This window comes from Artemia franciscana, chromosome 14 (assembly GCF_032884065.1).
Source record: "Artemia franciscana chromosome 14, ASM3288406v1, whole genome shotgun sequence".
Taxonomy (NCBI): domain Eukaryota; kingdom Metazoa; phylum Arthropoda; class Branchiopoda; order Anostraca; family Artemiidae; genus Artemia; species Artemia franciscana.
Window position 1 is genome coordinate 35,911,734 of NC_088876.1, and position 17,655 is coordinate 35,929,388.

Below are 17,655 nucleotides of genomic sequence, written 5' to 3' on the forward strand. Positions count from 1 at the left end.
GTCATAAGATCATTTGTTTAAAAGCAAACATATTTTAGGGTGTATCAAAATCTAGGAAAAATAAATTAAAATTAGACAGTCAATTTTTCTTATTCTTCAAAAGCAAATCTTTATGATAGCATAAATATACTTTTTTCCTTGGGCATGAACTATCAAATTTTCATCTTTTATTTTCAGTCAAATAAAGACAAAAGAACCTTCTGGTAATTCCAAAATTTGCAGAAAGATTTCATGTATGAAAGTTGATATTCATAAGAAGAAATATCTATTTTGAAGAAATATCTATTTTGTGATATATATAATATTTCACATATACATGTGGTCTAACAAACCAAACTTGAAATCTTCTGCATATTTTGAACCATAAAAAGCTCTTCTTGTGAAAAATTTTCTTTTCCGGAAGGCATTTCAAACTGAGCGATAAAATACAGAAAATTTGAAACAAAAAGCAACAATCAAAATATTTGACATCAAACTGATACTACTGATCTTTGAAGGAGAGGGGGAGGAATCCAAAAGGTACAAGAACAAACAGGCAAACTAAAGACGAAAATTGTAGTAAAATTAACTAAAATCTGGATGCTTTGGTTGAGGGCCATCACGGGCCACAAAACCACCTTTTATGTACGAGCCTTACATTGAGCTATTGTTCTAGATTCCCTAATTCTAAATCATGCAAAAGCACTTACTTGTTTTTCAAGCTTTAAAAGTTCTAAATTACAAGTCAAATATATTACCTTTAGTCGTCAAAATTTAATAAATTAGATAATTAATCAGATAACTCTGCTAAGAAATTTATATTAAAATATCGATAATTATTTATTATTTTAGGATTGCCTCCACTATTTTCAAGTTTCTGGGGTATTCCTAGGTTCACCCCCCCCCCCATCCCAAAAAGCTGAATTCTCAGGAATATCCTTGAAAATTGACCACAGTTAAAATATATCAATTATTTGCCTTTTTTGTTAAAATTCGTATGCAAATATTAATCTGCATTTGTTAATATATATTGCACGGGTGATTTCTATTTTCATTATATATATATATATATATATATATATATATATATATATATATATATATATATATATATATATATACATATATATATATATATATATATATATATATATATATATATATATATATATATATATATATATATATATATATATATATATGTATATATGCTTTCTGGTTTATGCTTTCCTATAAACCAGATGCTTATATTTATATGCTTTCTGGTTTTGCTTTCCTCCTTCGCAAGAAGGATACAAAGAAAATACGCTCAGGTTATTTTAAGTATTGCAATTATTTGCTGCGTCTGCCTCGGTGGTATCGGAATCATACAGTCGTTTCTAAACTTGACATCGTTGATGCACCCTCGCGACTGAAACATTTATCTAAAGATATATGTCTTAAAACTCGGCAAATGATTGTCGTTTTTGACCCTCTTCGGCCATTTTTTGAATTGAGGTAATTTACTTATGTTGTATGTTGTTATGCTGCTATGTTATTTATGTTGTTATGTTTTTTGTCTTGTTTTTTTCTTTTTTTGTGTGTTTACTCCGCAGTTTAATGTTCTTTGTGGGTTATAAATAAATTATATATATATATATATATATATATATATATATATATATATATATATGTTTCATTAAAGCTTTACGAAATCGAATTCTCAGAAGATTTCAGAGACCTGAGCTTTCTATTAGGGGATAATTCATAAGAAATCACGAAAAAGGGGGAAAAGGGGGAAGCACATAATAAAAGGCAAGGGCGTATCCAGGAGTTTTTCGGGGGGATGTTTTCAGAGTATGAGGTTAACACAAAAACTTCAATAAACAATCTGTTTAAAAACGTTTTTGTTACTTTCTTACGAGTCGGACAAAATTCTGGGCGGGGGGTTCAAACCCACTACCCCCTACCCCTGGATACGGCCTTGACGTATTGTCCATTATTGTCGAAGCTTCATCCTTAATAACGTTGATCATGTCAAAATCATGTTGATCATGAGGCACATGATCATGTGGCGTATCCAGGGGTTTTTCGGGGGGATGTTTTCAGAGAAGGAGGGTAACACAAAAACTTCAATAAACAATCTGTTTAAAAACGTTTTTGTTACTTTCTTACGAGTCAGACAAAAATTCTGGGCGGGGGGTTCAAACCCACTACCCCCTACCCTGGATATGGCCTTGATGTATTGTCCATTATTGTCGGAGCTTCATCCTTAATAACATTGATCATGTCAAAATAACTATATTTTATATTTTAAAAGTTGTAAGTAAGTGCTCTATGGTTGCCAATCAAAGGCACTTTCACTGATAGGACTTATCAGGTCTAGGAGAATCAAAATTGAAAAGAAAATCGGAAACTTTAAACATTTCCAAGAAAACTCTCTTGAAAAGAGCTTTCAATAGCCTTTTTTCCATTTATGGTTGCAGCTGAAGCATTGGCAGTGATGGTCAATAATAGGAGTAGTAAGGTCACTAAACTGAGTCTACTACTCTTTAGGGGCCTCCCCCCAGGCCACCCAGCGTGTCCCCAGGTGGTGATAGAGGAACGCTCAACAGACATGTAGGGTACCTCCATAGGAGGCACAGGCCAAGGGGGGGGACCTTGTCCCTGTGAGTCAGTAGTAGAAACCGGGGCATCTTCGCCCAGGGCCATATATACAGGTGAAGGGGGAATAAGGTTCCTCAAAATACACTCAACAAGGCTCAACGGCGTGTCCATGCGTCCCATGAGTCACAAACCTTCGCCCAGTTATGGGTTAAATTGCATGGTGACTCAGAACACCATCGTGGGAGTATCCTCTATAGGAGCACAACTGCGGAAGGGCGAAAGATCCAGATCTATGAACAACGGCCTCTGCTAAGGGCTGCCTCGACCCTTTCGGGGTACCTGCAAGACTGGGGACCTTGCGGTCAACTCTATTCCCACTTGAGGAGTAGCGCCCTTCAGGGAAATTATAGCCTAGTAAACGACACAGCATTAACAAGGGATTCTAATTAATGGATAATTTTTCTGGGCTTTGTTTGTTTTGACGGGTGTTTTCGGGCTGAAAAACCTCTTCTTAGCTAATTTATCTACTATCGGCTGTTTCCCCGTAGTAGCAAAATATTTGTAGGCATGAATATACAATGCATCAGAGGTAATAGGCTTGAGACTGTCTGTGCAGCTCTTCGACTCCTGCTGATAGAAGAGCATCGCCAAGTGCTTAAAACCATGTTGTGACCAAGATGCGCCCAGGATTGCACAAAGCCTCTATTCATACAGGAGGTCCCGGGGACTTATTGCTGTCCGTTTCTAAGTCAGCTTAAGCGCTTCGATGTAGATATGAAAAGATGTGTTAATCCCCGTCCTGCACTGGTATCCGGTATCATTGCTTTTCCTGGGGCCAAAACAATTTCAATGATTTAAAGAACATGAAAATTGGAACTTGGAATACTACGACGTTAAAAAACAACAGTCGTATTGACATTTGTCTGAAGAATTCACAGAGTTTGAACTGGACGTATTTGGAGTTCCTAAAACTCATATCCCAGGGGTTATGAAGCATGAAATTAGGCGATATAGAATTTGTTTACTCGGTCAGGAAAGATGGAGTACATAGACAGGGAGTAGGGCTCATGATGAATAAGGAAGCTACAAAGTCCTCTTTAGGCTTGGAAGGTATTAAATTAAAAAAAACTAATTTTTTTAGCTGAAAGTAAGGAGCGACATTAAAACTTAAAACGAACAGAAATTACTCCGTATATGAAATGAGTTGTCCCCTCCGCAATCCCTCGCTCTTTACGCTAAAGCTTTTAATTGTTTTAAAAATTAGAATTGTGGCAAAGAGTCAAACTTTATCGTAAAGAGCGAGGGATTGCGGAGGGGACAACTCATTTCATATACGGAGTAATTTCTGTTCGTTTTAAGTTTTAATGTCGCTACTTACTTTCAGCTAAAAAAAATTAGTTTTTTTTTATTTAATTTCTGAACGTTTTTGAATTAATGCATGTTTGGTTTTGGCTCTCCGCACATAAATTATTAAAATGAAATGTGTATATTAATTCTTTTTTTGGCTAAATGGCTTTCTCTTAGTTTTGATCAGACGATTTTGAGAAATAAGGGGTGGAGAAGGAGGCCTAGTTGCCCTCCAATTTTTCGGTTACTTAAAAAGGCAACTAGAACTTTTAATTTTTAACGAACGTTTTTATTAGTAAAAAATACACGTAACTTAAGAATTAACTTACGTAACAAACTTTCATAACCTTATATTTTTATTATGTATACGAGGGGGTTTGTACCCTCGGTAATACCTCGCTCTTTACACTAAATCGTAAGTTTTGTCCCAATTCTTTAAGAATGACCCCTGAATGAGAAAGGCCGTAGAATAAATAGTTGAAATTACTAAAAATACTTTAGCATAAAGAGCAAGGTATTTATCTCCTCCTAAATACTTTGCTCTTTATGCTAAAGTATTTTTAGAACCCCTCATATGCGTAATAATCTCTGTTCGTTTTAAGTTTCAATGCTACTTCTTCCTTTCATTTGAAAAAACGTTTTCATGTTTCTTTTTCATTGTTTTCTTATAGTAATGCTAGAGAATCCTGCGCCCCTGTCATTGAATTTTCCTTCCCCCATGACAGATTCCTCCAAGGAAAGATCCTCCAACATAGCCCCCTCTCCTCAGCCCCACCCCCAATCAAAATAAAATCCCCCTGAAAACGTCTGTACACTTCCCAATAACCATTACTATATGTAAACACTGGTCAAAGTTTGTAACTTGCAGCCCCACCCCCAGGGATTGTAGGGGGTAAGTCATCCCCAAAGACATAGTTATTATGGTTTTCAACTATGTTGAACAAAATGGCTATCTCAAAATTTTGATCCGTTGACTTTGGGAAAAAAATGAGCGTGGGAGGGGGCCTAGATGCCCTCCATTTTTTTGGTCACTTAAAAAGGGCACTAGAACTTTTCATTTCCGTTAGAATGAGCCCTCTTGCGACATTCTAGGACCACTTGGTCGATACGATGACCCCTGGGAAAAAAAATAAAAAAAAAATAAATAAACACGCACCCGTGATTTGTCTTCTGGTAAAAAATACAAAATTCCACATTTTTGTAGATAGGAGCTTGAAGCTTCGACAGTAGGGTTCTCTGATACGCTGAATCTGATGGTGTCAATTTCGTTAAGATCCTACGACTTTTAGGGGACGTTTGATGAATAATAGTAATTGCTCATTTTGAGACTAAAAAGTTCAACCGACTGACGGAGACACTAGTGACTCAGATGAATCAGGATATGAGTTATAGTAGTATATGCCCCTATTGAACCGACTGACGGAGATACTAGTGACTCTACTAGTGATGAATTTTACTTACAGTTACAGGAGCAAATAGACAGGGTGCCACGTAGAAATATGATGCTTTTACTAGGAGATTTTAACGCCCGGTTAGGTAAAAATGGGGATAGATGGTATCCTAGTTTAGGTGAATTTAATGTAGGCTATAAACTTTTGTAATTTCGTAAGTATAACAATCTAGTTGTAGCCAATACGGTGTTTGGTCATAAAATATTCCATAAGTTGACATTTTACTCACGTGACGGTAAGACAGCAAACCTTATAGATTATGCAATAGTAAGTCGAAGACTTGCAGGATTAATACAAGATACATGGGTATATAGGAGTGCTGTTATTGATGTTAAAAGTAAAGATTACCATCTAGTAGTGTCCAGGGTTAATTTAAAATCTGAAATTTCGGAAGGATAACTACCTCTGAGAAGTTGCGACGCTAGTAAAATCCACGATGAGAATTTGAGAGAAGCTTCCTGGGAACAATTGCTAAACTTCAGAGTTTAAAATTTGACGGTGTGGAAGATGGTTGGAATAATTTTGGAAAAAACAATTTGTAAAGTTGCTGATGGTGTCTTAAGGGAGAAAGCTAAGACTGCAGCTAGGAATATTAGTGAAAAAGATTTATATATAATGGAGAGGAGAAGGGTTTTGTACAAGAATTATTTGAGCGATAGATCATATGAAAACAAAATGAATATAAAGAAAGTGGAGAAAGCATTAAAATATGAACTAAGGAGGTGATAAGTGGAGGCCATGGATAAATTGCCAAGGATCTGGAAGATACAGCTAGACGGCATAATAGTAAAATATTATACTGTCATGATAACAAAATTGAGAGGGAGTATTCAATCCGGACCTGTCCCAGTTAAAGATATCAACGGGGCCACAATTAGTGATAAGGAAAGAGTTAAGGAGAGATGTTTGGAACATTTTGAGAATGTGCTAACCCAAGATACGGGTTGGCGATACGAGATACGGATACGGAGCGATATGGGGTACGAGATACGGATGATTTAACATCCGTTAGGAGAATTAGTGACTGTACTATAAGTATTAAAAAATAATAAGGCACAAGATGCTGATAGTGTGGTAAATGAGTTTCTCAAATATGGTGGCTCCGAGGTTAGAAATAAGTTATTGGAGATTATGAATATGATTTTTGAAAAAAAGAAGTACCTAACGATTTTAGGAAAACCTTAATTAAACCACTGTTTAAGAAAGGCGATAAGAGTGACTGTCGTTATTATCGAGTCATTAGTCTAGTCTGTCTAGGTAGCAAATTACTGAATAATATGATACTTTCTAGTCTGACAGATACTGTAGACAAAGTTTTAAGGGAAGAACAGTGCGGTTTTAGAAAAGGTAGAGGATTTTTCTACCAAATTTTTACTCTTAGGTTAATAGTTTAGAAGTGCCTTAGCTGTCAACCGCCTTCCGTCCTCAATTTTATAGGTTATGAGCAAGAGTCCGTTTCTATTGTTAGAATAGCCTTGGCAAAGCTATAATCCTTATTTGGTATACCAGAGAAATACATTAAAGTGATTAGTGCTATTTACGAGAATAATACTGCTGCGATTGAGGTAGAGAATGAGGTTGCAGCTGGTTTTGTATTAAATCAGAATTTAAGCAGGGCTATGTTCTATCCCCCTTTGGATCATTTTGATGGACTTTGTCTTAAGGAGAACAGGAAAGGATATGGGAGACCACGGAATCAAATGGAGAGGAATAACTCTCCTGGACTTAGATTATACTGATGATTTAAGCATCCTTGATAAAACTGTGAGCAAAATGCATGAGCTTTAAGAGGTTTTGTGAGTTCAGGGTGCTAGAATAGGCTTGAAAATTAATGTTGAGAAGCCTAAGTCACTAAGGCTAAGAATAAGTGAAGATGAAAAGATGACGTTGGGTAACGAAAAGACTGATCAGGTTGGCAGCTTTACTTACATTGATAGTATTTTTAGTAAAGAACATGGGAGCAGTGAAGATGTGAAAAGTAGAATAGCCAAGGCTCAGGCTATTTTTTTCACAATTAAAAAAAGTTTAGAAAAATAGGAAGATGCAACCAGGACTATAGAATATTGGAAGGTACAGTGATGACAGTGGCCAAATATAGCTCTGAGCATGGGCTCTCCGAAAAGCGGATGAAGATTTACTAGATGTTTTCGAAAGGAATTGCCTACAGATTTTTCTTGGTACCTGGCTGGCTGATCATATGTCAAGCAGTAGACTGTACGAAAAGTGTGGTTCAATCCCGCTTTCCTGGGCTATATCGAAAGATAGGTTGAGATGGCTAGGGTATGTTCAGCGGATGAAGGATGACGGATTGCCGAAGATCTTGCTTTTCAGCCAACCATGTAGGACTTAACGGAAAGCAGATCGTTCGCGTCTGGACTAGGAGGATATCATAAGGGAAGATCTAAAGGAAATAGGAACTCATTGAGAGGGTGAAAAGAGGAAGGCTCTGAAGAGATTGGGGTGGAGGATGAGCGTGCTTAGCTGTGTTGGCCTCAGGCAGCTTGGTGCTGCGGTTAGTTATAAGTAGTAATAGTAGTAGTTTTTTTCTTAAGAGAGTGAGAAAGGTTTTAAGAGCCATGAAGAAATTCAGTATAGAAAGTGGTCATCTGCGTTAGGAGGGTCAATTTATAAAAATGTAGGGTGAAACGCGCTTCTGAAAATCTAGGAAAAGGTTCAAAAGTTTAGGAGAGGGGCAATCGTTCCCCTGTCCCTTTCAACCCCACTTTATGGGTTCAGCCTGTGTATCTCTCTTAACTATGATAGATAAACACTACGAACAGGTTACACATTAATTCTTAACTTCCCATTCCGTAGGTGTCAAGAGTGCATTCGAGTATCTGTTATCCGACTTATAAGCTTCCTATTAAGTTATTTGTGTGTAATTCGTAAAATGTGTACTATAGTGTAAAAATAGCTTGTTTACAAACTCCTGAAGTTGCGTCATATTTCACAATTTTTGATTCTCTGCACGCAATTTCACCTGTCTTTCCCATTTTAGAGATACATTTTTTGGTTATATACATTTTTTATAGATGGCACATATAAAGTCAGTAATCTTATTAAGTCAGCATACCAGGTGTAGCTTATCCAGCAACTAATCCAGACCGTCTCAGATTCCTTTGAAAATATATGGCTCATTACCCGTTTTCTTGTTCAATACATTTTGAAATACAAAAGTACCTTTTGATAAAATTTAGCGGTGATTAGAGAAAATATGAATGAAAGTGAAAAAGTTATAGATGAACGAATGAACGCCTTCTAAATACTTACGAGAAAGCAAAGGCGACGAGGGCACAAATTACAACTGTAGCGTCTAAGATATTCCAGAGGTCTCTACAATAGGACCCTGGATGGAATACTACTCCTAAATCTATCACCTATAAGAAAAAAGTAAGCATTAAAAGCGACAATGCGCTTTGATTTCCATTCAAAGACCTTACAATAATATAGTCCAAATTGTGGTATTTTTTTTTAATAGACACGCTTCTTTCCAATTTCAGCAGAATAAAGCCTATGGAGATATAGTCAAATGTCTATAATTTTGGGCAAGAATACAGGCAGGGAGGGGGTTCATGGTCGACAGTGACACCCTCATGGAAACTAAAGAGTCTTTAAGTGTGTAAAAAAAGTAAATAAGAAATAATTTCACTTCAATTTGGTAAAAAAAAGTTCTTGGTAGCGTTTACTACCGTAATAACTTTAGGGGTGGCGCTCATGGTATACACCCAGTACATTCTTTTCATGATGAATCTAAATCATCTTGGGTTTCTTAAAGTAGTTTCATAAGCATTTGGAGCCGTATTATTATAAGGTCTTAGTTACCATCAAAGCCAAGACCATAGGAAACTCATTTTTGAGCGTCAAATCCCTCCCCACAGAGATTTATAGTAATTTTCTTCAACACCTATAGAACTGTTACCACTAGTTAATGAGCACAGAAAATTTTATAACATAAACTGCAATTGAGTTTCTGGAGAACACAGGTCTGCATAGTCTATAATTAGATATTAACACTGGGAAATGGAGGAACACGTCAAACTAACCTGAAACAGGCATAGATTGCGTCAAGGGGGCCTCGCTCTCAGCATTATATCTTTTAAAAAACTAGAGCAATTGCCCAAGTGCGTTTGTCGAATAGGGATGTTCATGCTAATTACTGAGAAACAAGGGTAGGTTATTTAAATACTTGTTCGTTATTAACTTAATTTCATAGCAATTATCTTGTATTTCTTCCTTGTGAGCTTTTTCGGCGGTTCAAGATAAATCCTGAAATTAATATAATGACGTGCTTAGTTCAGCTATTTTTATAATTTTAATTTCTCTCTAGTTTCATGTGTATTTTCTATTCAGCGCGGTGCAACCTCTTTTAATGCCCATATTTTAAAAAAATGAAGGTACCGTACTTAAATACATTTTAGCCCCTAATGCTTTTAGAAACTTATGTGAAAGGCTTCTTTGTCATCGTTGAACTGGCCCATAAGAGTAAAGAACTTTCTAATCAGCATAATTTCCGGTGTTTATGGACGTGAAACATAAAAAATTTCTCTATATGCATTTTAATTACGTTGTTGCAAGTCGGACGAAAATTCTGGGGTAGGGGTTCAAATCCGGTTTGCATGGGACTGTACTTAAATAGATTTGAGCCTTTAGAAACTGTTAACATGTAAGTGAAAGGCTTCTTTGTCATCGTTGAACTGACCCATAAGAGTAGAGAACTTTCTAATCAGCATAATTTCCGGTGTTTATGGACGTGAAACATAAAAAATTTCTCTATATGCATTTAATTACGTTGTTGCAAGTCGGACGAAAATTCTGGGGTAGGGGTTCAAATCCGGTTTTCATGGGACTGTACTTAAATAGATTTGAGCTTTTAGAAACTGTTAACACGTAAGTGAAAGGCTTCTTTGTCATCGTTGAACTGACCCATAAGAGTAAAGAACTTTCTAATCAGCATAATTTCCGGTGTTTATGGACGTGAAACATAAAAAATTTCTCTATATGCATTTTAATTACGTTGTTGCAAGTCGGACGAAAATTCTGGGGTAGGGGTTCAAATCCGGTTTTCATGAGACTGTACTTAAATAAATTTGAGCCTTTAGAAACTGTTAACACGTAAGTGAAAGGCTTCTTTGTCATCGTTGAACTGGCCCATAAGAGTAAAGAACTTTCTAATCAGCATAATTTCCGGTGTTTATGGACGTGAAACAAAAAATTTCTCTATATGCATTTTAATTACGTTGTTGCAAGTCGGACGAAAATTCTGGGGTAGGGGTTCAAATCCGGTTTTCATGGGACTGTACTTAAATAAATTTGAGCCTTTAGAAACTGCTAGCACGTAAGTGAAAGGCTTCTTTGTCATCGTTGAACTGGCCCATAAGAGTAAAGAACTTTCTAATCAGCATAATTTCCTGTGTTTATGGACATGAAACATAAAAAATTTCTCTATATGCATTTTAATTACGTTGTTGCAAGTCGGACGAAAATTCTGGGGTAGGGGCTCAAATCCGGTTTTCATGGGACTGTACTTAAATAAATTTGAGCCTTTAGAAACTGTTAACACGTAAGTGAAAGGCTTCTTTGACATCGTCGAATCGGCCCGCACAAGGAAACAACTTTCCAAGGGCAAGATGTCTGTTACTTATGGACTTCACTGCTTTTCAATATTTGCAAAACTTTTCAATGTTTTAAATAATTTCATTCTGAGAATTAAAATACTCAGCATATCAGCAAAACTCCTTCAAGTATGCTGACGCTCGAAACTTGGTGAGTTGAAAATTGGGGTTAATGAATTTAGGTTACATATGACTAATAAAGAAAAAAAATAATAAGAAATTCTTTCTACACAAGATTCTAATGCTCCAATTATACCTAAGATTTATTATTTGAATTGGGTCATATAAAGATTGCACCGGAAAGATAGATCAGTAATACCAATGTCCAAAATATTTTTTACTTGCTTCATAATTATTTGCCAAAGATAAAGTCCTCAATATTACAGATAAGAAATTGTTTTTTTTTTAAACATGCAAACACCTTATGTTCATCGTGTATTCAGACGTTCGTAATTGACGTTCCCAATCAGACGTAATCAGACGTTCTAATTAGAACCAGGGAGACGTAATCAGACGTTCCCAATCCCATTTACGGAGCAAAACTTCAAATTTTAGCTCAACAAAAAAGCAATAGCTAATTATAACTAATTATTATTAACTAATTATCAACTAATTATAGCCTGTCGTGGCTGCACAGACAGGTGACATAATCACCAGAAAGGAGAGGCTAAGCTCTAATGAGCTTATTAGGTCAGCAAAAGGGTAAGTATCAAGGGGTCGCAAAATACCAAACCTTACAACAAGTCTTATGGTGCCTTCAGACCAAACGCAAAGATTTTGGCTCTATTTTCGTGCAGTAAAAGCTAAAATCTGATGAAGAATAACTGAAACACTGGACAAACGTAGAGTTCTCACCATTTCAAGTCTTCTCTTGAAAATTATGAGCTGATTTGGTCGAATTATAAGGAAACATTTTGACAATTATTTTAAGATAGAAGATATAGAATGCAAAAAATTGAAAATTACAAGATTTTTGTATATGTAACAATTTTTGGATTTATAAGGTAACCATCCCTTTATATTTTTATAAAGTGGACACTCATCTACAAGCACAAATGTATTTTATTTTCCATTCAATCCTTATGTATTACAATAATTTTTGTCTTAAAGCCAGAATTGGGTTAATGCCAGAATTTCCTCTCACTCAATTGGACTATCTTTCATGGCTTTTTCTACAATGAGCCATGACTTGATGCCCACAATTATTTGATTTTAACTCAAACTATTTGATTTGAATTAAAATCAAATAGTTGTTGGCATCAAGTCATAATATTGGACAAAGTTTGATTTCTGTAATTTGAGACTTGGATTTTTAGAAAGTACTAAAACATTTATCAACAGCTGCTCAGAGGTTTCCTGTTTATCAATTTATTCTACTATGGATCTTTATCCCTTTTGAGCTTCCTCTATCTCTCCCCGCGAAGGCAGTTTCTCGTTGGGTCTTTGGGAAGTTTTTCCTTATTTACAGTAACTTTTCTCCCTGCTTTAATTATTTTTCTCTTTTCTATTGTTTCTCCTTTTGATCCGATTTTTTATCGTTTCCGATTTTGGCCAATTTCTAGTTGCTAGCTAATAGGTTATTCTATTTTGTTGATTCATATTCTTAAGTGTTGTCAGTTTGTAGTTTAACAAAAGTTTGATCCCTCCGCAAGTTGGCTTCTGGGGACCCAATTTTTTTTGCTAAGTTTTATTTGTGTTACATTTAGTGTAAAATAAATGATGACAATGGTGATGTGTTAACACTCTGAACTTGGACCTCTAGAGCTTAATAGGTTCACATAAAAGACCGCATTCATATGTTAAGTTATCCAGGAAAGGGAGTAGCATTGCCCCCGGATATGATTGCAGGAATATGCCTTATTTTTTAACATACAATTTAACTAGTCCATAAACTACGCACATATTTGCATCCTCAAAGGTTGTCACTTGCATTAAATGGATAAGGGAAAGATGGAAAAAAACTTAAATTAATCTTTGTTTCCGGGTCAGATTTTTATACTGAATATATTGATAAAATATATATGTCTGTACTCCTTCAATTAACTATTACTAAAGGGGAAAGGAAAGGGTAATTCCAGAGAAATTGCCAACGGATTGTTCTGGGTACCCGGCTGACTGACCGTATTTCAAACAGTAGGCTGTACGAAAAACACGATTTAATCCCGGTTTCTAGGGCCATGATAAGAGAAAGATTGAGATGGCTTGGGCACGTTCTGTGGATGAAGGATGACGGATTGCCGAAGATTTTCCTTTATGGCAAGCTGTCAAGGGCTAACGGAAAGCATGTCGTCCACAGTTTGGGTCGGAGGATCTCATAAAGAAAGATTTAAAGGGAGCGGGAATTTCCTGAGCGGATGTAAAGGACTTCGAACATATTGATAATTTGGGATGGAGGAGGAGCGTTCTATCAATTGATTGACTTCTTTGGTTATAATATAAAGGACTTGGATGGAGGATAATAGCTTTCCTTTATAATTTCTGTTTTTGGATTTATCCTCTTATTGCGCTGATATGGGTAGGACGGTTTTCATTTTATCACACAAGACGTAGGTACAAAAAAGATATAGCTTGAAGAATATTTATTAGAAAGGTTATCATATAAAGAGAGAGCCTCTTCATATTCCCACAGTGTTAATACGAAAGTCATATGCCCCTACCCAACGTCAGTGCACTTTTGTCACATTAAAGCGAAAATAATCGTCGTGTTAAATGGACAGACAATGCTTAGTCATCATTTTTTTTCATGTAAAGCATCTTCATTAGAATTACTAACAAAGCAACTGTTTTTGCATGTTTAGAAAAAAACAATACTAGAATTTACAATAATAGCATAGCAAATTATAGCATTCACAAAACAGAACAAATTTTTAGAAGCCACTAAACTCCACTATCAAATTAGTTTCTTACTAAATATAAAATATTGTGTTTTAAACATCCAAATTGAGTGCTAGAGATCCATTTTTTTCAGTCCACCAAAGAGTCTAGTTTCATAGACAAAATGGACCCAGCATTATTTGCAATAAACATAATCTATATGCTCTTTAAAAGCTTAGACACTAGTTCTTATCTTAATATTTTTTCCTAGGATCCGTAAATTTCTTCTGGGAAATGCCTTAACAGGAAACATGACTCCCCGTTCCTCACATACAAAGCATTATTTTTCTTCATCTTTAACAACCTAATAAATTTTAGGACGTGATATATATATGAAATTTTCGTTTTTTTGTCATGTAGCAGCATGCGATAACCCTAACATTAGCAAAAACTGCTATATATCCATGTAAGTTTTAAAAAAGGCTCTGCCAATGAGCTTTCATCGAAATGCATCGATTTCTCTAGTCGATTTGAGTTTCCTCCTTTGAGGATTCACTTCGAGGAATTCGATTTTTACGGTAGACGGGATAACTTTTCCAGGGCCGCTAAAACTCTGCTTTATTTTTTTCCCAAGAAGTGTTCTCTCAAGTGTCTCTTTTAAAGTCTCTTAAGGTGAAAGTTACACAAAGAAATCTCTTAAGTTAAAAAAAGGATCGCTCCAAATGAACTTTTAGTATGATGCGTTAATGATCAGTCATTTCTGAGTTACCCTGCACTGTTCTATGTCTGGAGCTCACTTTCTTTAAATTTGATTTCCAATGTAGATTTTGTTTTAGGATTTGATTTGGAATTGATAGACTCGAGAAAAGGGAAAAGATTCTGCAGCCCATTTCTCTATTGCCACAAAAACTTGACTGGATATTTATTTTAATTTATGGTGCAAAGGCTATCAAATCTTTTATTTATTTGTCTAGTTTTTTTTTTTACCAGGAAACTCATAATTTTCATATTTTTGTTTTAATATTCAGACTTGATACATTAATAGTATTTTCAGAAATAAAGGAGGTTTGCTAGCTGTAATCAGTTTTTTGTAATTATTATTTTTTGTCTCGGAAGATGTCATTTGTTTTATATTTACCACTATTATTAGTGCATTAAAAGATAGCCACGTACACCATTAAGCATATTGTTTATTTATTTACTTTTTTCAGCTTTTAACAGATATTTATATTATGCATAAGTTAAACACCATTTTGGTAATATCGGTAATCTTGATAATTCTTAGTAATATCGTGCATAAGGGAAAAAGGCACAAATAAGCAAAGAGTACTAAAGTAGAACACATTTTTTTTTCCTTTTCATTTTTATTAGGACTGGTCTGGAATTTGTATTGTTTCAGAAAGATAGGAAGGCGTGGTTTATTCTAATCTGTTATCTCTACTAAGAAAGAGGCGAGTTAAGGAGGAAAATCTCTTCAAATATTACTTCTTATATATGAAACACAGCTTAGATACCAATACAGTTATGAAACCTCATTATTTTTGGGACACAGTGCGCGGTAGCGATACTAGCGGCTGGAGACAGGAAACTGGCAGCACAGCTTGGATACCAATATTGGTATCTAAGCTGCGTATGCATCATAAAAAAATTGCATTCCCACCTATGATGTTTCAGCACGATATACGCGTCGGAGTGCGGGCTTGGAGAGGCGTCAAGTTCAGAGCTTTGTAGCAAAAGCTTCTCACGGGCAAGATAGGAATTTTCATAACCGTATTGGTATCTAAGCTGTGATGTGAAATAAAACGATGGAAAATTTGATATCAGTAGTTTTCGTACAACCTTCCTAAGCTGTAGAATCCCTATGACTTTTATTACACCAATAAAGACAGGCTTAAGACCAGGATTTTGTTAAATACTACGTCTGTCCAGATGTTCAAATAGAAATACGAGAGAGAAAGGGAGAAGCTTTGGTCTGTAAGCATCGTAAAATATTGCTAAATACAGCCTCTCCAGGATATTAACTAATATCAAACACCCTCCGAGAATTTCAGACTCACATCATATCGAACGTAAATGATACTGCAGCACAAATGACAACAACTGCGTCCATAACATTCCAGAACTCACGGAGATATGCACCTTTATGAAGAATTACGCCCAAATCTACAACCTAAAACCATATTCTGACAATGATATACAATGAAAGACCTAAACGAAAAACATAACATAGCTACCTCAGTCTTCTTAACATTTTTGAGGTCAGGAGTAAACAAAGAAAAATCTAAAAAAAATTGTAAACACAGAACACACTAAAAAATGTAAAAAGAGTAAAAAAAAAGCCTAAAAACAATGTAAAAATAAAAAAATAAATAAAAAAGAGTAAAACAAAATCTGGGTGAATCATGAACCCTTTTGAATCATTGGAGATGACAGAAAAGTTATGAATTATAAGATATTGTGTAATATACATCAATGACTTTTTTTAAATATATAACACTTAAAAGGTTCGCAGACAAGCACTTCAAGGTCTCACAAAACACAGTGCTTCATTTCATGGAAGTATCGACCAAGTCGAGGTCAAACCCAAGTCGCCATTAAAAGACATGTTGGGGTTCATTCACTAATTGATAGTTGTATCTGTTCGTTTTACGTCTGAAGTATTATGGGACTTTATTATTTCCTCTTACCTTAGCGTGTAATCTGGTTCCTTAATTTTTTGGAATTTTTTTTTATATTTTATTTAAAAAAGAGAGTGCGAGCATTTGTTGTCCCCGGGATATTTGAAAATTCTGAAAACAAGTTCAATCTTTTTCGCAAGAATGAAAATAGATGAATGAATTTTTAGACGAGAAAAATGAATTTTTGACACGCAATTCAAGGTCTTGGACGCATATGATCCTTCATTTTGTAAAACTAATATACCTTCTATAGAACTCTATGACAGAAAATGCCCAAATAGACAACATAAAGCCCGATTTTGAAGCATTTAAAGTTTTATTTGTTAAAAATCTGCGAAGTTCTGTTCATCAAAAGAGTGGATTTTGTTCAATAATAGTAAAGCTGTAGTTTTCTATATTTATTAAAAGAGAAAAATAAATATAGAAATAAATATATAAATAAATATAGAAAATATTTATAAAAGAAAAAAAAAACTTCGGGACAATGTTAAATAGAGACTTTTAAGTACTGCAGACATAGAAATAAACATAAAGTTTTTTGGACCCATGTTTTAGGCCCATGCCCATTTCTGGTCTGTTCATTCGTGAAAATCACAATTTTCTAAGACTTTTTCTTTTAATTGTTTCAAAATCAAAAAGTTGTTAGAACAGTTTCTCATTTTTGTCAGCGTGCCACGGTGAACTGAGAAAATAGATAAACTAAACAATCACTTAAATTTAGCAACTATTTTCGTCCATAAGAATTTAAATGTTGACAGTATGTTGATTTCCAAAGACAATTTGCACCTTCAAATGAAGACCAAATACTCTTAAGTTTGATGCCATGTTTTTGTGGCTCATTTTATTTGCTGATTTATCACTCATTTTTCTTTTCAAAAAGAAAACTCAAAAACTGCATATGAAGGTGACCTTCATTAAAAATTCGAATTTCTGACTTTTAAAAGTCTTTGAGGCATATATGGCATCACAAGTTTTGACTACAACAGTTCGAATAATCAGATATAATCTTCAATGTTCTTGTCACTTAAAAAAAACGCACAAAACAAAAAAAGTAGCCTTTTTTAAATTTAACATTAAAAAGGCAACTCACACAGAATCACACAGACTATTCACACAGAATAGTCTTTTCACTTTTACTTAAAAAAGGACACTTTTCTTTTATTGGTTGGAGCTTTTTGAAGCTTACCT

The 17,655-nt window shown here is 35.0% G+C and overlaps 1 protein-coding gene across 1 annotated transcript in view; it reads right to left on the reverse strand.

Annotated features, from left to right (window-relative positions):
* The window catches only part of LOC136035786 (voltage-dependent calcium channel type A subunit alpha-1-like), a 192,280-nt gene that overhangs the window by 145,341 nt on the left and 29,284 nt on the right, over nt 1–17,655 (reverse strand). Inside the window, exon 6 of the mRNA XM_065717760.1 lies at nt 15,847–15,959. Coding sequence (XP_065573832.1) covers nt 15,847–15,959 — 113 coding nt within the window. The remainder of the gene's footprint in view (nt 1–15,846; nt 15,960–17,655) is intronic.